A 27624-nucleotide genomic window follows, 5' to 3' on the forward strand; every position below is an offset into this window, starting at 1 on the left:
GCCTGGCTTGCAAAAGATATATAATTTCATTTGTCAGGCTTGTAAAAGTAAGGTTTTTTTGTGTTGCACCAATGTAGTTTTAAGTTTTGTAAACTACACCACAAAATGGATGTGTATTACTTTATTAGGATGCTTGAAAGTTTGTTTAAAAACCTGAACTACCATAGTACACAACAAGAAGTCAGTTTTTCCTATATGGAACCTTTTAAAAAAACAACAATTACATTTATTTTCATTTATTGAAAGAAAACCAATGCATTTCCAGTTAAGCAAAGACCTCTTTTTATTTCGAGTCAAAACAGTACGTTAGCATCAGCAGCAGTGATATTTTCTCATGCTGTATTCAGGTTAGTGTTTAAGGGGATTTCATGATAGAAAAAGAGGGAAGGCCACAGATTTATCACTCTGTCTGCATGCAGGCACGGAGGTAACATGGCAGTCTGGTCATAAATGGCTTTTTCTTTAGTCACTCTTCAAATGGATGAACAAAACACACGATCCTGAGCCAGGATTTCAGACTGCTTCCTTCAAATTATTATTTCAGCAATACAGATTGCTGATAAATGTTCTGCACAGACTTTTGGATTATCTAGCCCTGTGTGAATTAAGATAACATGGCAATGCTTTAAGAGATTTCACCTTTAACACTGCAAAAACCATGTCAATGACTTTGGCAATATTGGAGTTGTAAATATCCAGTTTGGGATATTTTACATGAACATGTAGGAAGTCATGTTTTCAGGGTTACAACTCCTCACTTCTGAGAGAAAATACTGAAATAAGGCCACTTTGAGTTCATGTGGTCCAACAAAGGCTCACCTGACGTGCCCTACAGCCAAACTCTTTCCAATGCTCACGCTTACCGTTCCTAACAAATCAAACTAAAAAGGCCCGTGTTTAGGCACTAAATGGGCTCCACAATCACACCGTGACCTCTGGGACTGAGAGAAGCAGAATCAACCCTGTTTGACCTGCAGTGCACGTCACCTTGAAGGGCCACACTGCTGCTCTGAGCCTGGCAGGCCTGTCTGTCTCCCTCTGCTAATAAAAACTTAAATTTCTCAGTTGGAAACTGGCTCAATCTTCTCCTTTGTCGGCCACTTTCTCTGACTCAGTATCTGGTTTTCTGTCGGCTGAGTTTGAGTCTCCTCCTCCAGCAGTTCGATTGCGGCTTCTGGCCCCTGGCTGGTACAGCTGAATGGCGGGTCGGTCCTGATGCAGAGAAGTAACACAATTAAGATGTTTTCACCAACACAATAATGAAACCTGGAAAAATTTCTGAAAGTGTTTTGGCTAAACTGCAAATGTGAATATAGAGGGGCAGGGCAATGAAATTTAATCACATCACAAGTGAATAACTGGTGTGATCACTGTGTACTTGGTGAAGCTAATTGATCCTCTACTCTCACTTGCTGCTAATATCTATTTTTTAATGATATATCCACTATTAAGGCATTGCTCCTTTTCCAGCTATGAGGTGCATATGTGTGGGTCATTTCAAGAAAGAGGCTTAGAATCACCAGAAAAATACCCTTGGAAGAAATTACTTGAGAATACTACATGCTAGAGTTTTTACCTTGTTTCGTAGCCTCTCTCTTTTCCCGCTCTCCTCCTTCTTGTTGTCTTTTGCAGGCCTCTCCGGCCTCTCAACGTGCACAGAGTCAGCATTATTTTCAGCTTTCTTCTTCTCCAACACACGCTCTTTTTCTTTCCTGACTTCATCCTCCCTCTTCTTGCACGTGTTCTCTCCGTCCTGCCGCTCTCTTCTCCTTCGGCGATCCTCATCTTGGCGCCTGAGACGCTCTTTCTCTTTCTGCCGCCGTTCCTTTTCCCGCTCCCGTTCGCGGTCTCTGTCTCGATCTGCTGCACGCTCTCTGAACTCCTTCCGGCCATCTTCATCAGCTCTGCAGGGAGAGACATAATGCTCTTAAAAAGCACTTGAAAAAAGTAAGCGAAGTATTCTTAAAACTTTAAAAAGCGACCAACTTTCTTCCTCCTCGATCCTCCTTGTTTTCAGTGTGTTGACGCCTCTTGTGATCACTACTCCCTGCAAATTTGTCCTCTTTGTTTGGCTTCTCTGGTTTCTTGGTCTTTTCCTTCGGCTTCTCGGTATTATCATCATCTCCTCTGTCTGGTTTCTTCAGGAGCTACAGTTTAAAATAAAACAAAAAAACACTTAAGATAACTTTAGGGAAAAATGCAGCTTCACAATGCTTTCATCCACTGCAGAACACACCTTTATTTTTGGTTCTTCTTTAACTTGGTCCTTGTCTTTCTCCAGCGGTTTCTCAAGTCTCTTCATCTTCTCTGCCTCTTTGCGCTTTCTTCTCTCTTCCTCCCTCCACTTACGACGCTCTTCATCACGCAGACGCTTGCGCTCAAGTTCCCTCCTCCTCCTCTCTTCTTTCTTTTCCTCCCTGATTCTCTACACAGAATTAAAGCAAGACATAAGGTCAACCTCCCTCTTAGAACTCAACTTCTGTGACTACACTACCGTACAGTTTTTCAACAACACTCATTTACCTGTTTATTCTTCAGGAAGTCCAGCAGAGGGGTTGTTTTTTTGGCTTGAAAGGATAAAAGTAGGTTAAAATGTACAACTTGGGCTGTGTGTCTGTTTTAAAAACATGAATATCAATGTTTTTATGTGAATTTTATAATTCAAAGGACAGCCATACTACCAACAAGCTCCTTGGATCTCGCCTCCAGTTCTTCCAACAAGGTCTCAGGTGTTGATGCCAACTTCTCGTCATCTCCGTTGTAATATTCCAGGAACTTCCTGTAATCAGGATCTGAAAGAAAATGCATGACATAAAAATACAGACAAGTTGATGCTTCTGCTAAGATCTGGTGATGTAGAACTTAATTAAGTGCAAGAAAAGAATAGGTGAATTTAACATAACACATGCACCCGCATGAATCCAGGCTATTTGTAGAAGGAAGCAAAGGGAGAATGTACTGTAATTACAAAAAAAATATTCTACCAAATAAACCAACTATAGCTGGATATAAGATTCATAAACAAGGATGGACAATATCATTGGTATGATATAAGTGTAGCAGATATAAGCCTAAAAGTGTATTTTTGGTAAGATATGAACATATCTGCAGCTTTTTAAAACTTATTTACCAGTTGCAAAAATCAGCAGTATGTATTAGGGATGCACAATACTGGGTTTTTGTTATAATCTGATATGCTGATATTTACAAAATAATTTCAGCCGATACAATACAGATATTCTAATGTAGTTCCGACCTAAAACTTCAGTCCTTATAACAAACTTTAAAGTGTAAAGAATGATGATTAATAAAGAAAGACTTCAGCTGACATACATCTGTTGGTCTGACTTAAAACCCCACTAACTTACTTGTCTGTACACCCAATATTTACAGCTGAAACAGGCAGAATTTTAAGGCCAAAGTATCGTTTGGCAGGAATTTTCATATCTGCTGACACTAATGACTACCTTTTAAGCTAACATCGGCCAATACTGATATTAGGGGCCAAACAATTATTGGCCTGGCTGATTATTGAGGCCGATATTTGGCATTTGGCCAATTATCAGTATCTACATTTTTTGTACCAATAATTGGTAAAATTGATAGAGTGCTACTTTGGTGCCACTGCAGGGTGTGTCTTCCCCTCTGGCTTTATTTTCCCTCTCCATAGTATTACCAAATGTCATGTATAGAACACAATCTGATTGGCAGTATGTCACGAGTCCTAGCCAATCAACACTTAAGCCTGGAAGTCACTGACACAGTGAGCATGTGGCATCTCTTCCTGTTTTCCTGCTGCTACTGTGTTGATCTGTGCCGTTTCTCATGCTGATAGAGCTGGGGCTAGATCATTTTATTTTTCTTTCATTTATGATTATTCAATTTTACTTTTGCTAAATGAATTAAATTTCAGATGTCATAATAAATGCATGTTAATTCTAAATATCTGTTATCTGTCTCATTAACTACAAATAATCAATATTAGCCCAGAAAAAACACTATCTGTCTTCCCCTACCAACATCACACAGATACTATCCTACATCCCTAGTTTGTATGGACAGGTGTGTAAACTTTCAGGTAGGACAAACTGACCTACGTAAGCGGAAGTCTTTTTCTGTGTTCAAATTTCTTAACTCTCACAATGTATACAACAGACTGAAGTTTTTCCTTTCTCGCCTTTAAGTGTGTTTGAAGGACTTAAGTTTTAGGTCTGAAAGACATATTAAAATATTTGTATCAATACCTAATCTGTAAATATTGGCATATTGGATATCAGCAAAAGCCAATATTGTGCAAACCTACTCATAAGCTTAAGTTCACATATTTACCTTCAGTTATTGTTCCACATTTAGCATCCTTTTTCTTGCTCTTTTTCTTGGCGGTCTTTTGAAAAGGTGCAAACTCTACAATGGCAGGATACTCCTGACCTAATTAAAGACATACGAGCAAATATTAACACATCCTTTTTATCTGCTGGGTTTGAATCTTTATCTGTAGATTGGTTAATCTCATACCTCTGTTGTCAATGAACACATATCCATCAAATCTGTCTCTGAAGAGAACTATATCCTCTTGATTTTTGAAATTAATGTAAGCCCTTGAGAAGAGGTGGGGGTAAAGGCTGGGAGGACAGAATAAAAACAACATATTAAACCATCAGGAGTCACTAAAAGTAATTTAAATATGATGACTGTCATATGAATTTACCTGGTGTCGTTGGAGAAAAACTCCAGGTAATCGACATCTGGGAGAGGCTGTAACTGCTCCTCCAGCTCCTCCTTGGTGAGACTTGGTGGCAGCCGTCTGATCACAATCTTTACGAACATTAATGACAGATAAAGATGGTAAAATATATATATAATGCTACGGCAAAAGTTAGCTCATACTTTAATCCGAGCTGGGGTAAGAAAATAAGAAATGGTTTGGCTTTGCAGTGACCGTCAATGTTTAAAAAAAACGCTGAAAGTAAGAAAAAGGTAGAAATATTAACAGACGCCTTGTAGCCACAGTAGCTAACGGAGCTAGCAAGTTTTACCTTTGTCATAGCCTCTTTCTTCTCCTTTGGCTTCTCCATCTTTTCTCCATCTTCACACTTTATTTCTACCCTTTTTTCCTTCGGTCGGGTGTTTTCCTTGTCTTCTTTCATTGTTGAGAAGCCGTGGATTTCATCCCACACACTTGTTTACTTTCTATAGCAAGTTAGCTTGTGAGTAGCTAACGAACTAATGCTAACAGTAACTTCCTCTTTCAGTGTGGGACATGCAGTTCTACAGTCTGACCACAAGAGGGGGCGCTGCAACCGCATGACGGCGATTGATGTCACTAAAAACTGATTTGTTTTTTTAAACTTTGTAACTTTTAAATATTTATGTCAGTCACCGGTTAAGAATCTCTTCTGATGATATTCTTTTTAACGTAATATGTAACAATTATAATTATCATATGAAAACATAAAGAAAAATGTAACATAGAAGAATCCAAAGTTTAACAGCGTTAACATTTGGTTGTACTTGTCCATTTGAAGTGAGTGAATATTAAAAAAATAATTAAATTAAAAATAATATAGTGTTTTTTTTTGTCTTCAATACAAAAATAAACAAAAACTGACCACGTGTAGAGCCCCCATAGCCCTGACAAATGAAGCTGTTTTCCTGCTCTGGTAATCGGCTGAGTCTACTCATTTAAATTCTAATCCTATCCAATCCCATTCTGCCATGACTTCTTGGTTCAATCATTCTGTCACTGTCGTATTTTAAAATCTGTTCCCCTCTCTCCTACAGTCAGTCTGTTGTTTCAGTGCACCTGCTGCAACCCGCCCCCACCCCAGCCACCTCCATCACATCTCAACAGGTGCGGCTCTTCTGTGACATCCTGCATCTCTTCTTCATCGCTCTTCCAAGTTATTTCATCGGTGTCCAGGTCCATCTTCCCAGTGCCATTCTGCATCCCTTAATGGCTCTTCCAGCGCCAGAGTCAAGCGCTTCAGAAGTCCATTCCTCATATCCTACATCCTTCCATCACCACCACCAGGATCTAGACCCCATGGGGGATATCCTATCACGCTTTTGGCTTCACTACCTGTTCAGGTTCAGAGACTTGATAGAGTCTATTTGCCAGACATTTCAGAATTTCTGACATTTCCAAACTTGTAACATAATGTTGGTAAACTTGTATAAAGTCTCTCCTTAGTAAAATTTTTGAATCCTCTGTATTCTGTCAAAGGAAATCTTTATCAAATTAGTTATGTGTTTATTTGTTTGTTTATTTATTCATTTAATTAACAAACTTCCCTTTGTATGTCACTTTCTTTCATAACAACATACAGTTTTCTCATCAACTGTAAAATATATACATGTATATTTTTTTTCAAGATGGTAACAGGTTAACTCTGGGTTTGTACAGTATCATTGCTTTATTTTGCCAATGATGTAAAATATAAACATTCACTTCCCACTCCAGATCAGAAGGTGGCGCTAATAAAAGTTCGCTCTGCGGTATTGGTCAACAGAAGAAGCAGAACTGGTTCCGGTATCTTAGTAGGTCGTCAGGAGGGCCGACATTTTGTTAGCTTCTTAGCAAAATAAACTGTCGAGGGCAGTGGTTAGGGCAACTTGGTTGCCATCAAAGTTGCTCTCTGTCGCCTGGCAGTCAAAGGTTTGAATCATGTGGTATGAAATCTTGCCTGGCTTCGCCATCATGACGGTTTGTCTGATCATTCCTGGCGTCGCCACCGCTCAGATTCACAAGTTCACCAACGGAGGAAAGGTGAGGAAGAGCCGACGGGATATGCTAAGAGGTTTAATAAGGCTAGACAAGCTATATGTCTTTGTTTATGCATTTTTGTGCTCGGTATTAAAACTCTGTTATCCCCTGTAGGAAAAGAGACTCGCTCGGGTTCCGTGGCACTGGTATCTGATGCAGAGGGACAAGAGAATATCAGGCACAGGGAAACATTACGACTCCAAGGTTAGTGCCTGTGTGTCAGTGTTCATTGATTTATCATATGAGCATCAGAGATCTTGTTTTCACCTTTGTTTTTCTTCATCTATTGTCAATTCAGATAATTATTTGGATTGTCAACTCTGCTGAACTGTCTGTGCACATGTCAAAAGAAATACATCACTCTCAGAGGTTTTTAATGTTGTGAAATGTCCCAAAGACTGCATGCTTTTTTTGGGATTTTGATGACATTCCCTTCTGTTTGGGATAATCTCCCTGCTAGCATAGCAAGGACCTTCATTTTTAAACATGTTTATGAACAAAAAAAAAATCAACTCTTTGCAAATAAAAGTGTATAGCAAGACTGTAAACATGCACAGAAATCTGCCAACCTGGTTTCCACACAGAAAAACATTCTTATTCCAAATACAGGTATGATTAAGTGAATACAGTATGACAAGGTATTGATTTTGATATCTGTTGGGAAGAATAGCACCTCACTGGTGTCTTAGTAATATTAGGGTACTAGTTTTTGGAGCAGAAGCTTCCACGTATTTCATGATTGCAGTACATTAATATAGACTTCCTGAATATGTCAGCTGCTGAGCACTTGTAATTAAGATCATGATGATAAAAACATTAAAGTGGCCTTTCATATAAAAATGGCTTTAAGACTCAACTGCACAAACAACACATACATACTGTTCAAAAACTGATATATGAGTAATCAGGGTCTTTAAGGTAAGGTTTTAAAATACTCATGTATGACAGAGAACTAGTGCTGTGATTATTATAGTTCATGATAGTGGGGGGCAAAAATGTTAGAGGTATCAGTGTAAGGAGGAAAAGTCACGAATGAGTAATTTCAAACATGAGAAATAAGCATTTTTATAGCACTGTCTAGTGTTATGCCATATATAATAGCATGTTGATGTTAATCTCCTAAAATTGCACATTATAAAATGCAAGAAAAGGCCAAAAAGAAAAATTAAAACTTAGTTGTAGCTAAAAGCCCCGTATGCACACTAGATCTGGGCAGTTCGTCTAAAATTAGATTAAATCGCAACATGGCCTGCTGTGATTTTCATGTTGCAGAGGGTGCAATATTTCTTTGTCCTGAAATTTGTGTCAAAATACCAGTTTCAAACTTTTTTTTTTTTTTTGCAGCAAAGATGTTATGCATGACATATGCAATCATTCAGGTGCCATTAACTTAAGAATAGTCCAGAAAAATCCGACCTTCTTCATTTTTGTACTTTTTTCTTATTAAATATAAGAATGACAAAAACTCTTCAATGCAGTAATTCATATCCAATTTGCAATACGAGTCAAAATCATAAGAATTAGACACTTTTAAAGAATTGTTCAGCCTTTGTTTACAAATAAAAGAAAGTTAAGGAACAGTTGCATATCAAATCGCAATTGCAATATTGGGGGGAAAAAACACAATTAGATTATTTTCCAAAATGGTTCAGTCCTAATGCGCACACATGTATCTGATATTTTGCTGTTTAAACCTCTGCTTACCGTGAAGTACCTCTAAATTTTAATTGTAACCCATTTAAAAGGCAGTTTATGAATTAAAAATCAAGATAATAGTCTTTTCTTTTTCCTTCACAGGGGCTGGAGAACATCCACTGATGATCAAATCTGAAGACACCGATGAGAGAGTTCTTTTATTGTACATCAGATTCTATTTAACATTCAGCTGTTTGTTTTCACAGCCTCTTAAGGCAGATGTGTCCCTGTTGTCAAATAAACTGTTCCATACTGGAAATCCTGTGATGCTTCCTGACTCTATTTTTATCGAAGCATTTATTTGTGCTCTAACCAAATAAATGCCCCACACCTGCATATGAAGGTGTTTAAACTTTAAACAACTTCATATACAGTTGTGAGGCATTTATTTGCTTTAAACTTTAAAGCAGTGGTTCTCAACTGGATCAGGACCCACCACTGCTTTAAATGTAAAAATCGCTACCCAAACTTTCTTAAAACTGTCATTAATAACCAGGTGGTTAATAATTTATGGGTTTTCTGAAGCTATGGTAGTCTTCTTCCTAAAACATTTATAATCAGTTAAACAGTAATGATAAACTCAGCAGCCTTGTAGCTTTTGTGTCCACATAATAAACTGACTTATGCCTGTGGAAATAGTTTCATATCCACAGTTTTATCAAAACATTGGTGTTAACATTTTAGTTTAACAGTTTAACATTTGGCTTATCAAATATCTCAGATCAGCTCAAGTTGGTTGGTAAAAATACACATGGAAACTTAAAACTTGGTTTTAAATGTAGGCAAAGCAGCTTTTTATTTTTTATAGGACAGCCAGCATTAATGCACTGACTGCAATCAAGAATAGTGCATTCATTTTTAACTGATTAACTGCATGCTTTATATCTCTTGTTCCATTTTCTATCCTTGACAAGTTCCCTTTTCCATGGGTAAATTCCTGTCATAATCTCTGACATATCAAAGTTCCCTACTTTCTTTCAAAATAAAACAGGAGGTCGGTTATCTTTAGTTAAAGATAAACAAAAAAACTGAATATAACAAAAAGTTTAAAAGCAAAAAAAAAAAAAAGGTATTACAAAATTAAACAAAAAAGAGTAATCAGTATTAACTACAGAAATTCTGATTTTTATTGTGATAAAAAATGTTTACAGCCTTGATATTTTAGAAGATTTATTGGTTCAAGGCTTTTAGACCATCAGAAGAGTTGGTTAATTTGTATGTGGGACACCTGACTAATTTATTTGATATATTAAGATTTCTCTTTTATCTTTTCTGCTAATCTTAAATTGTAAAACAATTGAAGCTGAAATAAAGCTTAAAATAACTGGATAGTGAAGATTTATTTACAGTTATGATCACAATATTTGGTAAAATTATACAAGACAAAATCAAGGTTAAGTAACAGAAAGAAGAGACTATCCTCAGTGGAGGATATGATCACAATGAGGGCATATTTTTATGCCCATTTACACACAGTTCTTTACAGTTAAAGTCCTCCCTCACTTCTGAACAGTCCATTTAAACGAGTTGAGTTTCCTCCAAAAAATAAAACATTTTACACACATTACAGAACAAAAAGTAAAGATATCCCAGTGAGAACTGTGGGAGAACGGGATGCAGATGTTCACTTCTCCTCCTTGCCTTTGGTTTTGCGGTATACCATCTCTCTGAAGCTGGACAGGATCTTGCTTTCTCTCTTCCTCCTCTCCTCTTGGTTGAACGAAGCCAGAGCTCTCTTTTCGTCTGCGCTGTAGATCTGGTTTTCCTTTCTCAGACGCACGGCCTCCATACGACGATGTCTGAGAGGTCACATTTACAACATTCATCAGTACCACAGTAGTATGACAGAATCTTTAAGACAGCTTTAGAATATCTTTTTAATATTCCAAATCCTATAAAATATCATGCAAAAGTGAAGGCTTTACTAAACGTGGTAATTATTATGCCTGCAATAAATCAGCAAAATTAAGAACTGCCATTGTGTATACTAGGTAATTATGCTGCTTTAAACAAGATGTACCTGCTGCCGCTCATCACATAGCCAGACTTCTCAAAGTTTGCGATCTCATCGCTGGTAAGACCGATCTCTCCTCTTCTGGGGATACGTTTGCCTGCTTTCACGTACTCTGCCATCGCAGCACCTTCACCTGGCAACAGCGCATGACCAAAACTGGAAGGAACAAAGACAAATATGGTTTAATAAACACACAGAGTAAGATTGTACTATTAAATAGGTAATTATATGAAAGTAAATTAAGGAATAACAATTTTTATTGGTGTTGCGTCGTAAAAAATACGGACAGTAGTAGAATAAAAAAGTAAAAAGCTTCAAATTCCTCAGAAACATAACATCAAAAGGTTTACATATAAAGGGGCATTGGAATTGCTGTAAAGTTGTGCAGGATTTATTTATTTGCACATATGAGATATACAACTTTTGTGACAATAATGCATCTTTCACAGGGAAAGAGCAAAGTGAAGAATGTGCTGGTAAGGCAGGAAACCCGAGGGGCTCATAATTAAACCTCACCACATTACAATTAGACTTTGTGGCAAAGAATTTAATCAAAAATACAAAGGATCGTGAAAGATGATGATGAGTACAGTAATGTTAACTCACCAGTGTAAAATTTAGACAGTGCACAATACTTGACTCAAATAAGCATGAATGTGAGACATGCAGTCTAATTTAGAGGCTTTATAACGAGACTTTTATCTTCTATAATTGAAGATTCTGGATGCAATTAATAATTGCTTCTGAATTAAAAGATTGCACATACTTGTTTGGGACTTTTTATCCTCATATATAACTAAGAATATTCTAACAGGAATGAAGCTGTAGTCTGCAGAGACTTTGAGTAGAAACCAAGGGTACAGGTCTCAGTGTGGACCTTGGATTCATCACTGGGGTCAGTTCCTGTGCAGCCCTCTCTTACATCTCTAGATAAATACATACCAGAATGTGTGTGAGGACTGTGTATCACAATAGAAAACTGTAAAGTTAGATTTTCCTTGGGATTAATAAGGTAAAAAAAATAAGAAAAATGTAAACATGTTGGGTGCTAATATGCTAATGCTAAATAAGAATAATATGGTCTTTATTTGGCAAATTAACACGCTAGCGCTGCATAGAAACAGAGTAGAGATGAGGCTGATTGGACTGTCTTTAATTTGGCCATAATAATTTAAGAGGGTTATGGTGCTATGTTAGAAAGTCAGATAAACGAAATACTAAATATTATTCCTAAAGACTGACATGAATCTACCAAGCTAGATGAGAATCACTTCAGCATTATGAAGCACATTTACCTACAAATGATAAATTAATGTAATGTTGCTGCTTGAGGAAGAGAGCCGAAGTCAATCTGAATGTTATAAAACCTCATTAGAGGGGCTGGTGACACTAAAAAACTAAGAGGATTCCTGAAGTTGTTAATGTGCAGCCTTTCTGCACCATTAATGTCTGGACAGAGTCAAACAGAAATCAAATGAAATTGTCTTCCATAAAACCTAACTATTTTCTCAAATAGCTCACTGTGATTTGCATAAACATATATATGAATATAATGATGTGAAGAGCTGGCACAGAAAAGTAAGTAGACTCACTCCAGAGGTCTATCGTCCTGGGACATGTGCGTCAGTGGAGCTTCAGGGCCGACCAAGTGTTCGTCCATGCACGTCTTCTCCACCCACATCACCCCGTTAGGATCCTCCTCCTCTTCCTCCTCTGACTCCTCACTGCTGGAGTTGCTGGACTCTTTCCGGCTCTTCTTCGCCTTCTTTTTCTTGGATTTCTTTGACCTGTTGGGAAACACGCGAAGGTTGCATTCATCATTGTATCTCTTGTGTATGAATGAAGCTAGCTCATTGGTTCATTTAAGCACTCACTTTTTGCTCTTCTTTTTCTTTTTCTTCTTCTTCACTTCTTCCTCTAAAAGATTTAAACATGACAAATCAGCTGATATCACCCATGAAAAATAAGTTCTCTTTAAGTAATTAAATATGACTCCTTACCATCAGAATCTGATTCCAGATTGCTGTCCTCAGAGTGTTTTTTGCTCTTTTTCTTCTTGGATTTCTTCTTCTTTTTCTTCTTCTTCCTCTCCTCTGTGAATGAGACGATGTCATGTAAATTCAAACTCAACATCAGCGTAGTTTCTTATTGTTTAAACAATGTGCAGGTTTTACCTTCTGAGCTTGACTCTGAGCTGCTGTTCTTCTCGTCCTCTTCAACTGGTGTAAACTCATCAGAGCTAGGAGAAATAAAAGAAGAAAAATAAGGGCAAATTTGAGAGGAAACAGTGTTTCATATAAGAGAGGAAAGGGTTAAGTTTGCTCACGTATCCAGAAACTTTGGACTTACTCTGGCTCCTTTACTCTTGGAGAATATCCCCAAACTTCAGGACAACCTAACTCACCAATCCTCTCCCTCTCTTGCAGACGCCTGTAACAGAAACACACATATGCAGCAGTCAGCACAAAAGTAATGAAAGACTTCGGGTCAGTGATTAGTTTTTCTTTTTTTCCCCCAAGACAGCCTCTAAAAATGAATTATTATGCTGCTGGATGTCAAACATATTTCACTGTCCTTTTCAACCTAATCAGGCTTAAAGCCCAGTTCCAGTCTCTGAGGGGTCAAGCTGCCAAATAAATTTCAAATAAGCACACAGCAATAAAACTTGTCACTGCACAAGCTGCAACCCAAAAGACTTGAATGTCATGTAAAAGTTATTTTTTGTTCCTGTGATTTACTTCAGACAGTTAAATTTCCATAAATTCTAGATTCATTTCATACAAAGTGAAACATATCTAGACCTTTTATGTCTTAGTCTTGATGATTACAGCGTACAGCTCATGAAAACTAAAAATCTACTGTCGAAAAATCTAAGGTTTCCAGAGCTTTCATCCCCTCATTATGGTTCAATGCACACAACTACAATCATGAGGAAGACTGCTGACTTGACTCATGTCCAAAAGACAATCACTAACACCCTTCATAAGGAGGGTAAGCCACAGAAGGTCATTGCTGAAGGGACGGGCTGTTCTCAGAGTGCTGTATCAAAGCATATTCATAGATACTGGTGGAGCTGACGGTCCCCTGGGAGGACGGATTAGAAGAGGCCAACGAGTGCAAGCGGAGCAAGTACCAAAAGCTGGCAGAGGAGTGCTGGAGTAGGGGCTGGAAAGTGCGCTGTGAGCCCATGGAGATGGGATGTAGAGGCTTTGCTGGCCACTCTCTCTGCAAGCTCTACTCCCTTCTGGGCATCCCAGGAGCTGCAAAGAGGAGAGCCATCAAGTCCACCACAGAGTCTGCCGAGAGAGCCTCAAGGTGGATTTGGATAAAAAAGTCTGAGAGGTGGGCCAATGCTGCTGGGACACAAGTCAGGGTCTGATCAACCCTGGCTTGGTCGCCTGAGAGAGGGTTTCTAATGTTGTGAGACCACCCGATGACCTCAGGATACATCACTGATGCTGTGTCCTAGTGCAGTGGTTCTCAACTGGTCGGATATCAGGACCCACCGCAACCCCTGTATCAGAAATAGTGACCCAAATGTTTTGAAATCTTCAATTGCTTCAATTTATGTATAAAAAAAATTTGAAGTTTGGACCTTAAATGGAACAAAGCATGACTGAATGAAGAAACAGGACAACTCAAACATGTTAAAAATCGCATAGACACTAAAAGCATGCATGCATACATTTTATTTTTATTCCCTTTTCCCTGGACAGCATGCACTTTTAGGAAATTCTGGAAGAATTACCTTGTTATCTCGGAAAAACTGGCTTAGTTATCCCAAAAAAATTCGATAAATAAGTGGAAATCTTGAGAAGATGAGATTGGAGACTGAAATGTACTTGTTGTCACAAGAAAAATGAGTAAATTAAAAACTATGGGTGTGTATCTTTTAAGGGCTTCCATATATTCTAGATTTTTTGCCAATATTTTTTTTTTCCAGGCACCTGTTCGTGACCCATTGGAAAGAGCTTCGCGACCCACTGTTGGGTCCTGACCTACAACTTGAGAACCACTGTCCTAGTGCAACCAAAGCTGACTAGAGAGGAAAAGTATGATTTAAAAAAAAAATGAAAAAAGGAGCTCATCCTTCAGAGGGTTGTCAAACAAAGCAGATTCAAGAACTTAGGGGAGCTTTACAAGGAGTGGACTGAGACTGGAGTCAGTGGATCCAGAGCCACCACACAGGCAGGTCCAGGAAATGGGCTACAAGTGTGGTTTTCCTGGTGCCAAGCCAATCCTGAATTACAGACGTTACAGGATAAGGAGAAAAAAACTGGACCACAATGGTCAAAGTGGTCCAAAGTCATGTTTTCAGATGAAACAAAACTTTGGATTCCATACGGAAAGCAAGGTCCCAGTCTGAAGGTCAATCAGGGGGGCAATGAATCCAAGGTGTTTCCAGTCTCCATAGTCAGTTTGGGCTGCCATGCCATCTGCTGCTGTTTGTTGATCCACCGTGCTTTAAGTCCAGAGTCAGAGCTGCTGGAGATACCGATTTCCTTTTCCAGCAGGACTTGGCACCTGCCCACAGTGAAGAGAAAAACTAGCAGAAACTGGTTTGCTGACCACAGTATTATTGTGCTTGATTGGCCAGCCAACTGGTCTGACAAGAAGCATTTTTTCAACAAAGAAATAATCTACCAAACACAACATTACTTACTTTTTGTGCTAGTTTTAGATTTTGAACGTCCATTATCTAACGTTTTAGTTTTGTTTTAGCCTCCTTGGTGAAAACTAAACTTACTTTTTTTGACCAAAGTTTTTATAACCAATGATTTATTTTTAGCTTAGGTTAGTCTCTTATTCCTCACCGTAGAAAGGAAGTTGCATGACATTTTAGCTATAATTTAAACGATGAAATTAACACGGTTTTGCATCTGTGGGCTTGGTTGGTAGAAACAGTGCTGCTATCGTGTTTACTCTTTGTCTCACCTTGCAATGAAAGCCTCTTGTCTCTGTCTCTGAGCGTCGTCTCTCTGCTGTTCGTAGTAATAATCATCCTTAAATCCTCCATGTTTTGCAGGACCGTCCCTCTGATCGGACCAGTGGCCGTGGCTGTGACTGTTGCTGCCGCTGCTCGTGTTGTTGTGTCGCTCTCTGGACCTGGACCGAGACCTGGACCTGCTTCGTCGTGGTGACGCTATACGGATCCGTCTGAGGTTTTTGGCCTCCCGGAAACGACGCTCCCGTTCCTCTCGTTCTCTCTCCCTGTTGCGTGGCTTCGGGAGTTTAGGCCCAAAGCTGTCCGGGGACAGGCTTCTATCGCGGCTGTTGTTACGGTTGCGGCTGCGGGATCGAGTGCGGGGTCTCCGGGCCCGAGGACTTCGAGACCCCCTTCCGCCTTCGGAGCTCGACCGATCCGAAAGTGTCATACCTGTCGACTCCCTGGGAGTCTCAGTCAAACGTAGAGGGTAAATTAAATTAAAAGTTTGGTTAAAAGGAGCTGAATAAAAGAGAAATATCACTCATAAATGTAGGAGGTTCCTTCTGTTTTCAATGCGCAGTCAAAACGTCCAACAACAGGATATCCGGACAATAACGTCACCCGGCAGAAACCGTTGCTAAGATGTACATGGTTCCGGAACAGAAACGTAAGACGAGAAACATTTTATTTCCAATAAACCTACTTTTGTGGGCAGAATCTTCATTCACAGAAACAAATAGTGTGACAAACCCCAACATTATTTTTACCCTTAAATATATTGAACTATACATACAACTAATAGACAATATGACAACAAAAAGGCTATGAAAAACTTTGAACATATTACTTGTTTACTTTTTGCTTTTTGTTCAACAACAAAAAAAAAAAAGATAGAAAAATCACATGATTCTGGAATGATTTAAAGTAAATTTAACACAGAGAGTAAGAAAATGTGTGTTTGGTAGACAATTTCTTTATTGTAAAAATTCATTTTGGCAATAAATTTTATAAAATTTGAAAGCCGGTTTCTTTCTCATTTTAAATGCTGCCACATTTGTGAGGAACATGCTTTTGTGGGATGAGTAGCAGAGCTGAGTATGTGGGTTCTGCCCATGAAAAAAAAATGCCAAATCTTCTCTGCTAACGCCAAACAGCTTATTCTGCCATTGCCTCTTGTTTGGTGTTTTGTTTGATGTCTTAGAAAATAAGACAAGTTTGCAGTTTAACAATTGATTCATTCCACAGACAAGAGCCTCAGTAGCGTGCGGAAGAACCATACACAGCCACAAAAGCAGACAGTCTCTGATAAGCCTCGCTCTGTGGGACAAGCATTGTCAGATTATTTGTTTATCTATTTATTCATTTACTCATTTATTTATACATAGAATTATAAATGTCTTGTTATTCTGTTTTTGACAGATGATGGAAAAAACGAGAAAAAAAAACGGAGCCATTATCCTTTTCTGTGTGTTTGTTTCTGAAAAAACAAACAAACAAACAAAAAAACGGTGCTAGTCCATGACTTATCAGTTTGCAAAATCAGCAAAGGAAGCTACAAAACACACGCAGTCAAACTGACATGGCAGTAAAATGCAGCTGAATGGAAGTGAAAAAGCATTATGGAAATGAGATTGAAGTAAAGGTGATAACAGTAATGGGAGGAAGAAAGGATGGGGATGTGGTTTTATATAATCCAAAGGAAGGTTGAAGAAATTAGAAAAGCAAGAACAGATAGGAGGAATGAAATAACAAGATCAAGGTTAAGATTTAGACATTGGGGATTAAACAATACATTATTTAAAATTGCAAAGCAGGAAACTGGTAGATGTGATAACTGTAAACAAGATGAAACAGTGGGATATGTAATCCCACACTCCCAGAGATTTGACACATAAAGAAGACAGTTAATTCTTTATCTCAAGAGAAAAATAAATTGTTTAGACATAACACTTATTCTACAAAAGAACTCAGAAAATAAAGGTTACTGGATGTTATTTCAGTATTGCAAAGCTGATATAGAGAATTTTATTACATTTTATTATTTTTGAATTTAATATAATTTAATTCTATTTTATTTTATTTTATTTTTTATATTATTTTATTTTAGTTTAGTTTAGTAAAAGTGTTAGAATTAGGTCTTGTGATTCACACTCCATACCACTAGGCGGCGTTCCGTTGTTTGCCAACCGCCAATAAACTTCATTGAAGAAGAAGAAGACGGACTATGGCGACACCTGGTGGCTCTTTTATTGAAGTTAGCGCTGAGTGCTGCTGACAGCAAGAGGAAGCAGTCTTGTTAGCCATTGTCTATAGCCAGCTGACTTGAGTTACTACAGTCGTGTAGGGCTGTTTCTCTCAGTCTTGGCAGACAGCACCTGGGCCGCAGGTAAAGAGAATAATTCTTACATGCAAAAGTTCAAAGTAGCAAAGTTTCATGGGGTAGTGTACGCAGGTCTTTTTCTGCAGCTAGCTAGCATGCTAATAAGAGGCTACAGATAAGGCCGCGCATTTTAGCTGTAATGAAAGCGGAAGAGAGGAGGGAGCACAGCTAACGTTGCCTTTGCTAGCCAATCTACACCTGCATGTACTATTAGTTTATAACCATATATTAATTTGAGCATATTTATTAAAGTAGCTTACCACCTTTCTTAAGTCAGTTTAAAGTAGATCCGCAGTTGTAATGTCACGGGAAACTTGGATTTTAGCATGTTACAATAACTTTGGCAAGCTAATGTTAGGCTAACGGCAGCTAAATGTATGTTATTGTTGTCAAACTAATGCAGTTATTGTGTCACATGTTAGTTAAGAAAGCAGATGTGTGCATTTATTTCCGTATCTCCTGTAATTTGTACCAAAGTCAGCTCTTATCCATAAAGTTAAATATTCATATGGTGACACTGTTTGTACCTGAACAATAGCCGGTTTATGAAGCACAACGGCTTCAGCAGTGTAGTTAACAATCCTGACATCATCTAGATTTCTATGCAGGCTTCAATGTGTGATTTTTGATTTAGATATTGTTAAATTTAGCATCATATATTAGTCACCTTGAACATTTCCCAGGGTTCCTGCAGGCACTTGAAAATTCTTAAATGGTCTTATATTGCACATTTGAAATTCAAGACCTTAAAAAATCTGATTTTTACTAGTGAGAGGGCTTAAATTTTAGAAAGCACTTTGACTAGAAGACATATCCTTATCCAGTCTTTCTTTTCTTGCCAACCTTATACGATTGTAATAATCTTCCTCCACAATTGTTGCTTAAAAACATCCATAATTCAGGGACTTCAATTTTGGATGTTCTTAATATCCTAGCAGAGGGTCGCCCCTCTATGATTTTGATGATTCATTGTGGTTTTATAACTCTGTACCGCTGTGAAATACTGGCCCAGCTCTCTAACATCTGGGCCACCAGGTTGCCCCCATAAAAATCCTTGTCGTCCATCCTTATTTTAACAGATCTTCTCTGACTTAAAACATAATTTACCTTTTTAATAGTCAAACTATTTAGAATCAGCTCAGTACAACTGCAAACATGCGCTATGATACATATCGGTATACTGTATATATATTGTATATTGATAAAAAAGAGGCATTAGATGTGCCAAAAAGCATCATATTCCAGTCTTTATAACCAGAAAAAAATTGCACTACCATTAGTCAGAGATATCATTTGGCATTTCATACAGTTTGTTAAATCAGAAAAGTCAGCTCTGGTCTGGTGTGCAGAGAAATCTCATGCTTTTCATTTTGACCATTCACTGTGCAAAAAGTGATCATTTTTCTTAGTTCATGTCTTAAAAGTCTTGAGAATGATTTTAAAAGTGTGACAGAACTCTGATAACCTTTCTTGTGCAGCAGCATTTTTCTTACTAAGCTACTTGAGTATTTTGACAACCCAATTAAGTGATGATAGGATGCTAGTTAGGGTGTTATTACATTACTAACATTAATTAAAATTTAGATTTTGTCCAATATATTTTCAAGAGGTGAAACACAGAAAAAAGACCTATGTATACTTAGGTTTAAAGTGTATGTTATATATATATTCTGCATCTGCCAAGAGTATTTAGCCTCATAATTGACCTGCAAAATCATACTTTGAATAGGATCCTTCCTAGCTAGACCGTTCAATGAATAAACTACAATTCAGCAGCACCCTTAACAACGTGATGGCTCGACATCCCTTGGACAATTTTCTCTTAAACAGAAAGCATAATCATCAATCAAGCAATCTATCTATATTTGTATGGTGCCAATTCATAACTACAGCTATCTAAAGACATTTTATAAAGACACTGCACTCTCAGTCTCTGTCCTGTTGTTTATGGAGCTCAGCACTAAGCTGCATTAAGAATACTATCAGAAAAGGGATGCTCGATTTTGGATTTTTGCCAGCACCCAGTATGCCGATATATTTCTCACACACCTTATTTTGTATTGGTAAGAACAGCAAAGGGAGTCAAGCAGAGCTGAGAGAGGAGCAGGGATGTTAATAGTGTGATAGATGTTTTATGTTTGTGGCTTCATTCAAAATAGGTTCTTCAGGATTTTCAGATCCTTTAATGTGTTTTGCAGTGATTAAGATGCATTTATGGCTGTCCTAGTCATAAATCCATCTTCAATTTTCTTGCATATGGCTACAATGTCAGTTATGATGACGACATAAAGGACTTTGGGCAGTATTTGATAGTTTTAACTAGGTAAAGCCCTGAAATCTGATTGTCACTGACATGTGGTGTGACGCAGAAAAGCAAAAGAAAAGCAGGAAGGTTTTAAGGGTGAACTTCCTAGTGTACAATTTCTAGATCAGGCCTAAGGCTGTTTGTTATAACTGTTAAAACCAAAACAGGATATGTTAATACTATCATTTTTGTTCCAGCAACTATTGTTAGTCTGCATTCACTAAACTAGAATTAACAGAATTGTCTTGTAAATCCAGAAACTTCATTCTAATGTTTTGCTTGCATTTGTATCTTTACAGATATGCCAAGTCTAAAGCTGATATCTGCGACGGACACCCAGTATTCAGCAGCTGTGCTGAAGTCAATGAACGAGCAGCGAAATCATGGGCTATTTTGTGACGTCACCATTATTATACAGGACAAGAAGTTCAGAGCTCACAAAACAATCCTGTCTGCCTCAAGTACATATTTCCACCAGCTCTTCAGCGTGGCCGGACAAGTGATTGAGTTAAACTTCATCAGAGCTGAAATCTTCGAGTTGATTCTCAACTACATTTACAGCTCCAAGATTGTCCGCGTCCGCTCTGACATGCTTGAAGAGCTCATAAATGCTGGACAGATACTGGGAGTCAAGTTCATTGCCAACTTGGCATCACCTTTATCACAAGTTAAAGGTCTACCTGGATTGTCTAAAGAGGCAGAAAACAAAAGTGACACGCCCACAGAGATGATGCCAATCATCACAGAGTCTTTCTCAATATCAGCAGAAGAATTCAATCAGAAGAACAAACCTGCTGGCAATGATGAGGACTCAGACAGTGATGTTATGTTTGTCTCCAAAACAGACGCTCACACCAGAGCACAAAATCAGAAAGCCACCTCAAATGAGGTCATCGATCTAGATTCTGGGGATTCGGAAGATGTAGCACCAAAGCAAAATGAAGAATCAAATCATGCAGGTGAAAAACAGGATGAGAAGTCCACACTAGCCCTGAAAACATACTCTTCAAAGCAACAGACCATCACTTGTCCAGCCCGGAGTTTGCCCAACAGCAGCCCTCTGTGCAGTCCAGACAGCAGCTCCAACAACTCCTCTTCCCCTGCAAGGGTTTCCACAGGAAGCGCTCCTGCAACACCAGTCAGGCCGAGCAATTTCACCCCTGAGCCCTCGAGTGCCTCTCAGTCCTCTGAAAATAGTGATATAATGGGAGTCCACAAGAAGCAAGTAGCTACTTCCACCCAGCAGGGGGACTCTAAAATAAGGCTCCTGGATGTGTCTGACAGCCATGCAAATCAAACCAACATTCCCAAATCAGGTATCACAGCAAAGAAAACAGTGACACTCAATACAGCCACAGAGATTGATTCCATTTCATCTGGGTGTAAAGTGTACGCCAACATTGGAGAAAATACATATGACATTGTCCCCGTGAAGGAGGATCCAGGGGAAGGAGGCTCCAAAGTCAATAAAGGGAAAAGGTCGTCAATGACGACCACATTAAAAACATTAGATAAAACGGCAACATCACCAAAAACCAGCCCGAGCAGGAAGAGGACCAAAACCGAGCTAGAGGATCACTACGAGGTAATCATGGATGGAAAGACCTTCTACGTATGCATCGTCTGCAAACGGCCCTACGTGTGTCTAACGAGCCTCCGCCGTCACTTTAACACCCACTCCTGGGAGAAGAAGTACCCGTGCCGCTATTGCAACAAGGTCTTTGCTCTGGCCGAGTACAGAACTAAACATGAAATCCACCACACAGGAGAGAGGCGGTACCAGTGCTTGTTGTGCAATGAAATGTTTTTAAACTACCAGTTACTGGCCACCCACTGCAAGCAAGTCCACAACCAGGACCCCAGCGGGAGGAAGGAAAAGGATGACAAGGACAACAACTTATACAGATTGCTGCCATGTAAAACAGTTCAGATGAAGACGTACTCTTGGACTACCGGCGGGGAGGGCATTCCTGTAATATCTGAGGACGGCAGCGTGCATCACATAGCCAACATCAGCCAAGACATGCAGTCCTCCACACAAACCAGGATGTTGAACTGGGACGACATCTTTGTGGAGCCTGATGCTAACGCTAGACCGGGGTCAACCATAAACACTCCTCCACAGGGAGCCACAGAGTTTGATTTTGTTATACCAGAGACCTACTGAGGCATACCTGTTCTCTGGTACCTGTGCCTTTAGGTGACCCTCGCTCTCTTCTCTGTCAATATTTTTCTACCCATAGTGTCAGCATCAGGTAGTTCCTCTGTTAGCCATTTATTTAGAGCTCAAAATTTTTCTGTTGTACTGGTGGTTCAGTAAGGAGCTTTTGTGTCTTATCTATCTGTTCAACCCAACCAATCTCTTATCTCAGCATGCACAAATCTCATACTTTACCTGTAAGAAGCAAGTTTATCTGACTACACCAAGCAGCATCAACGCAACCTAAATATTTTTGAGCTGAATACTTAAGTAGTCTGAAAATCTCATTCCCTTGGTTGTTGTTTACACAATTTAGGCAGATTAGGGGTTGACTGATATTGGTTTTCAGGGCCAGTAGTGATTATTAGGAGCTCATGAGACTCTGATATGTATTTAAAACGAACCATTGGTAGGTAAGTTTCAGTAAATTAATTGTTAGTTTTACAACATGTCATTGGGCAAACCTGCCATTTAAAATTACTTTGCTACCTCATTACTAATAACAGATTAATATCTATAAAGGTGAATTTTTATCTGTGAAACTTCACTTTTAATAGTTCATGCATGTATTAACCAGCAGTACAAGTGCTCACATGTTCACTTAAGGAAAAGTAGCAATACCACAGAGTGAAAACACTTTTAATACAAGTAGAAGTGAATTCAGTGAAGTAGAAGATGAATTCAATGCACTTATGAAACAAAAGCAATATTGCATTTCAGAATAATCAAGTGTAATACTGGATTGCAACTGCTGATGCATCAATGCAGTCATCACTTAGATGTTGGAGATCAAATAAATTGATTCTATACTGCAGACAGTAATCCAGCCACTGGCTTCTCAAGAGCTAGTGGGGGATAAGCTAGGTGAGGCCTGCCTGCACGGGCTACAGGGTACTGGCTAACTAGCTGCCATAGGATAGTGGTTCTCAACCTTGGGGTCAGGATCCCCCTGGGGGTTCGTGAGACACTGAAAGGGGGTTTCCAGTTCACCTAGAAAAACTAAGAATATTTTTAAAAACAAGAAAAGCATTCAGTGAGCACAGACCTCCGCCATTAGCCCTATCTCCCATAGTGAAGAATCCTTTAAAAAATTCCTGGATCCAGACGGTGATCTGGATCACTCCCAAAATCTAATCAGTTCCTTGTTAGGCCATTTGTGATATTTCCTGAAAAGTTCATCAAGACCCGCCCATAACTTTTTGAGTTATGTTGCTAACAAACAAACTAACTAACAATATAACAAACTAACAAACCCTGCTGATCACATAACCTTCTTGGCAATGATAACACTGTTGCCACTTTACACCAATTTTCTCAGAATTTGTGCCCCTTTTTCATAATTTTTTCCCACCAATTTAACACGTTTTTACAGTTTAATACCTGTATTTGTCCATTTAAAACTCTCTCCACCACATTTTTTTCTGCCTGTTTTTGCCACTTCTAAACCAATTCTTTCCACTTAAGCTTAATGTTGTCCCTGTTGAATCATTATTGCCACTATTAACCACTTTTTACACCTAATTTTTCCCATTATAACCCCATTTCACCATTTGTGAAATTTTTTATACCAATCTTTGCTAGTTTAACCAATTTCTGCCAGAATCTGCCTACTTTTTCTCTCTCAGTTAACCCATTTTCACCAATTTATAGCAATTTCAGCCACATTTAACTCCTTTGTACCACTCTTTATGCCCATTTTTGCCATTTTTATCACATTTTTGCTACTTCTAACCCATTTCTGCTACTTTTAAAATCCAATTTCACCATCTTTTCCACCATTTTTTGCCATTATTAACCCATTGTAGCAATTTTTAAACCCTTTTAAATATGAAATATGGATATCACAGCTTAACTTTACAATTGACCATGGTTTTACTGACCTACATGGGTCCCCAGTTTGTCTGGGCGCCAGAAAGCTCTCCCATTTATTCCCCTTTATGGGTAGCCTTGTCTGCACATGTCTATTCCAAAATGTGGATGGCTGTGTTTAACCACCTTCAGGTACAATTGGGGTCCCTGGTCTCTGGCACCTTTTTTCGGGGGTCGCGGGCTGAAAAGGTTGAGAACCATTGCCATAGGAGACTTCAGTGTTGGAGAGCGGCATATCCATTTCACATCCAAAGCTGGAAATATTTGATACAGATAATAAGACAAATTTTTGCCCCAATAATCAGAAAGGCCAATAATCTGTCAACCCCTAAAACAGTTGAGGGATTTTAGTAAAGAGTATGTCAGATTAGCCGATCACAGAGCCATAGATTTGTGCACTGACTTCAGTCAGACTATACAGAGGTACACGATCACTGCAACTGCAAGATGGAAAATGGGCTGTGCTAGATGACACCTAGAAAGAGGACTAAACAAATCTTACTTCACTATACTGTATTTGAATGACATACTAGCTAGAAGCTGCTGCTAACAGCAGTTATTCACCAGGTTGCTTTCTTGATTTCTTGCCAACATTTCTGTCTGTTTGATCTGGGCGTCCTCAATGACGTATCATAAAGGCAGGAATGTTGTTGCAAGAGCATAATGTCATAGTTCCATCTCACAGCACTGACTTCATCATTTCTTTTGCTGTGCCATTTGGTTAGTTTACATTTGTGACTGCTGCAGGTACAGATCACGCTGTGCTCTCATTGGTCAACATCAGTGATGTTACAGGACAGATTATAAAAGGCAGGAGAAAAAGCAAACATGCTAGACTTTCCGTCAGGAGGTTGGGAGGCGTCTCAGATGTATTTTTGATTGTTCACTATGAAACACTACACAAGACGAACCAACTGATTTTCTGTGCTGACTGGTCCCAGGCTGTATTGTCGCTGAAATCATTTAGTCTGACCCGGCCTTAAGGCAGAAAGCTTGGACTCTGCTATAAAGCAGATTCAATGATTTGATTACATCAATATAAACAGAGCAACTAGTGTCAGAAATAATCCATCAGCAGTTCAGCTTCTCCCAGTAGACCATGCCTGTTGAAATGTTTTATTCATAGGGTCGTTTCTTTTAGATTATACGACTTTTATGAGTTGTGTCCCAGTGAAAACATGCTGACAGTGCATGCTAGAATACCAGAGATGCTCAGTCAAAGCGGTTCGGATGTGAACTTAAATCTGGAGCTGACCAAGTCAACGGGGGGTTGCACCACAATAGGATATACTGTAAATGCTTGACATAGTCAGTTTTACCTGCTTTAATCCAGTTGAGAGGGAGATGAGTAGCTGCACAATTTAGCACATCATCTTGTTTTTTTTTTATCCCCATGGTGTTTTCATTAATTTATTATTGCAATAGCAGAAATATTAACACCTTAGAGGTATGAAGAACTCAGTTATAAGAAGAAAACTACATCAAAGGGTCAGTAGCAGCAGAAGGATTGGGGTGGAAATATGAATCAAAAGCTGATTATGAACTTCTGCAGAATCTGCAGCACTATTTAACTGTGAGGCCATCATTCTTACATTAATTAGTAAAATTTAGGAGCCCTGTGAGGTTTGTCTCATAAAATAGAAACAGGGTTACCTATTTAAGATGGTCTTCTGTGTAACCAGGTTTTTGTCTTTGCTCTGAATACATGGATGCGTTTGTTGCTTACAGTACTATCTGTATGAATCAGGAAGCGCCCTGTGATTAAACAAAAGAAGGTTGCTTTTTAATCTGTAAACTGTTTTTCCCCTGGGTCAGATTGAATCTGAAGGTTCCTGTTTTTATTTAAAACTTATTCCTGTACAAAAGAATGTAAATTATGATCTAAAATATTTTTTGTTATGTGAAAATTTGCAGTCACACCTGGGTATCATGGCAGAAGAGGCATACAGATAACTTTCAGTAGCTGAGAGTTTTTTGTCTTTTTAATTTCTTTGTGTCCACAGACAGCTTCTGTTTCATTTGAATACATTTTTACATTTTTGTTTCTGATTGCTACATGTTCTTCCAAGTTTGATGCTAAAATCTTCCGGTTACATAACATAGGGTAGGGATTTAGCATACAATCGTGATCATAGATTGGACATAAATGGAGAATAGCCACAGTTCGTACTCATAGCACTTAGTGTTGGATCAGACAGAAGCCTTTGTAAAAAAAAAAAAAACATCTATCATTTTGTTTTTCTGTTTTCATGAAAATGTAGTGATTTCTCAGTATGATTGGGGGTAAGAGTTCTAACATGGTTCCGTTCTGTATCATTCATTCATTCAATAAAATCATGCAGGTTGTTTTTTAATTAACAGACTAATGGTGTGCGTGCAATGTACAGTGTAAATCTCATGTTTCCAGTGTAAATGCTAGGTTTATAGCAGTATTGAAACATTAAATAATCAGCTCATTGTACAAAACGATTGTTTTTTATCTGCGTTATCAAAAAGGCTTCCTTATTGGAAAACAAATGACTTGTTTTCTATTTCAATACCAAACTTTCTTGCACTACCAGCACGTAAAAATATGCGTTCATGTGTTGAGCAGTGGTGCAGTGCTACCTGGAGAAGTGGGTATACTCTTACATTAGTAAAGGGTAACCATCCTGTGTTAGAAACAAAGAGATGTTGCATGTTTAGTTCCTTTAAAACGGGCATTTAGTATTTATTCATTGTCATGTCTGCTGAAACAGGAAGTTAAGGTGGTTATGAAATTAATAGCGAAAGAAGAGCAAATTTTATCAACACCACAGGCCCAAAGATGATGGGCAGAGATTATGCATTTGTAGTGATAGACTAGTGTACTTGGATTACTTTACTGTCACCTTTTCATCCTAGGAGAGGGGATTTAAAAGTCTCTATAGCAGAGTTGTTAAAATAGTTTGGAATAAGGGCCAGTTCTTGAAAAAGGATCCCAATTAGGGGCCAGAGAGATATCCTGTGACAAAGGGCATAATGATATTTCTAACTTCAACAAGTTGTTTTGAATTTCTGCCCCTTAGTTTCCACAAGAAGGCTTTCCCAGTCTCTGCATCTGGCTTTTTATTTTTGCCTAAAATCCATGCCTGTGCTAGTGATGCTGATTTAGCGCCTGCCTCTGTACAAACCTGAAAAATGGTCATCTTAAAGCAAACCTCAGAGCCAAGTGAAAAAAACGTGGTTTCAGTGGACACGTCCACTGTTAAACTGTGCTCCCTGCATCTACTTTTTATCTTTAATATAAAAGAGACATTTGTCTTGGCTGGAGTGGAGAGCAATGCAGTGCATGTACTAGGCAGTAATTAGAGTATTTGTATTAATAGAAATAAGTTGCAACACCGTGAGGTTGGACATATAAACTGGGGAATTAATGTGACAGACAGTAATGCAAATATAATAAACAGGATCCTTTATTTAGACAACTGTGTGCATAACTTTCCAGAATTG

The 27624-nt window shown here is 38.6% G+C and overlaps 4 protein-coding genes across 5 annotated transcripts; 2 read left to right on the top strand and 2 right to left on the bottom strand.

Moving 5' to 3' along the window:
* Positions 1-265: 265 nt before the first annotated feature.
* On the bottom strand, positions 266-5244 carry upf3b (UPF3B regulator of nonsense mediated mRNA decay). Of its 2 annotated transcripts, none has more exons than XM_041796896.1 (10): positions 5037-5244; positions 4709-4815; positions 4516-4622; positions 4330-4428; positions 2682-2792; positions 2524-2567; positions 2237-2425; positions 1987-2147; positions 1577-1904; positions 266-1212 (listed from the first exon to the last, which is right to left on the bottom strand). In XM_041796896.1, the coding sequence occupies exons 1-10, from the start codon at positions 5145-5147 to the stop codon at positions 1078-1080; spliced, it is 1392 nt and encodes a 463-aa protein (XP_041652830.1). In that variant the 5' UTR covers positions 5148-5244; the 3' UTR covers positions 266-1077. The 2 variants fall into 2 exon arrangements, with proteins under 2 accessions (XP_041652830.1, XP_041652829.1); XM_041796895.1 differs by having other exon boundaries at positions 2679-2792.
* A 1272-nt stretch (positions 5245-6516) lies between these two features.
* On the top strand, positions 6517-8717 carry ndufa1 (NADH:ubiquinone oxidoreductase subunit A1). Its single transcript, XM_041797851.1, has 3 exons — positions 6517-6766; positions 6878-6967; positions 8561-8717. Exons 1-3 carry the CDS (start codon positions 6665-6667, stop codon positions 8579-8581), a joined length of 213 nt encoding a protein of 70 aa, XP_041653785.1. The 5' UTR covers positions 6517-6664; the 3' UTR covers positions 8582-8717.
* Positions 8718-9783: 1066 nt separating this feature from the next.
* Positions 9784-16002, bottom strand: LOC121516853 (NFKB activating protein). Its single transcript, XM_041798279.1, has 8 exons — positions 15408-16002; positions 12822-12902; positions 12647-12711; positions 12473-12565; positions 12347-12389; positions 12065-12259; positions 10479-10628; positions 9784-10257 (listed from the first exon to the last, which is right to left on the bottom strand). The coding sequence occupies exons 1-8, from the start codon at positions 15845-15847 to the stop codon at positions 10083-10085; spliced, it is 1242 nt and encodes a 413-aa protein (XP_041654213.1). The 5' UTR covers positions 15848-16002; the 3' UTR covers positions 9784-10082.
* A 1581-nt stretch (positions 16003-17583) lies between these two features.
* Positions 17584-23324, top strand: zbtb33 (zinc finger and BTB domain containing 33). The gene is made up of 2 exons (XM_041796885.1): positions 17584-17785; positions 20384-23324. Exon 2 carries the CDS (start codon positions 20386-20388, stop codon positions 22249-22251), a length of 1866 nt encoding a protein of 621 aa, XP_041652819.1. The 5' UTR covers positions 17584-17785; positions 20384-20385; the 3' UTR covers positions 22252-23324.
* Positions 23325-27624: the final 4300 nt, after the last annotated feature.

Source organism: Cheilinus undulatus, linkage group 10 (assembly GCF_018320785.1).
Source record: "Cheilinus undulatus linkage group 10, ASM1832078v1, whole genome shotgun sequence".
Classification (NCBI taxonomy): domain Eukaryota; kingdom Metazoa; phylum Chordata; class Actinopteri; order Labriformes; family Labridae; genus Cheilinus; species Cheilinus undulatus.

Coding starts and splice junctions, on each gene's coding strand:
- upf3b (XM_041796895.1), bottom strand. CDS start 5,147: ATGAAAGAAGACAAGGAAAACACCCGACCGAAGGAAAAAAGGGTAGAA. Junction 4,816..5,036: donor AGAAAGAGGCTATGACAAAG/GTAAAACTTGCT, acceptor ATGTTCGTAAAG/ATTGTGATCAGACGGCTGCC. Junction 4,429..4,515: donor TGTGTTCATTGACAACAGAG/GTATGAGATTAA, acceptor GTCTTTAATTAG/GTCAGGAGTATCCTGCCATT.
- ndufa1 (XM_041797851.1), top strand. CDS start 6,665: ATGTGGTATGAAATCTTGCCTGGCTTCGCCATCATGACGGTTTGTCTG. Junction 6,767..6,877: donor AGTTCACCAACGGAGGAAAG/GTGAGGAAGAGC, acceptor TATCCCCTGTAG/GAAAAGAGACTCGCTCGGGT. Junction 6,968..8,560: donor GGAAACATTACGACTCCAAG/GTTAGTGCCTGT, acceptor TTTCCTTCACAG/GGGCTGGAGAACATCCACTG.
- LOC121516853 (XM_041798279.1), bottom strand. CDS start 15,847: ATGACACTTTCGGATCGGTCGAGCTCCGAAGGCGGAAGGGGGTCTCGA. Junction 12,903..15,407: donor CAAGAGGCTTTCATTGCAAG/GTGAGACAAAGA, acceptor TTTCTGTTACAG/GCGTCTGCAAGAGAGGGAGA. Junction 12,390..12,472: donor TCTGGAATCAGATTCTGATG/GTAAGGAGTCAT, acceptor TAAATCTTTTAG/AGGAAGAAGTGAAGAAGAAG.
- zbtb33 (XM_041796885.1), top strand. CDS start 20,386: ATGCCAAGTCTAAAGCTGATATCTGCGACGGACACCCAGTATTCAGCA.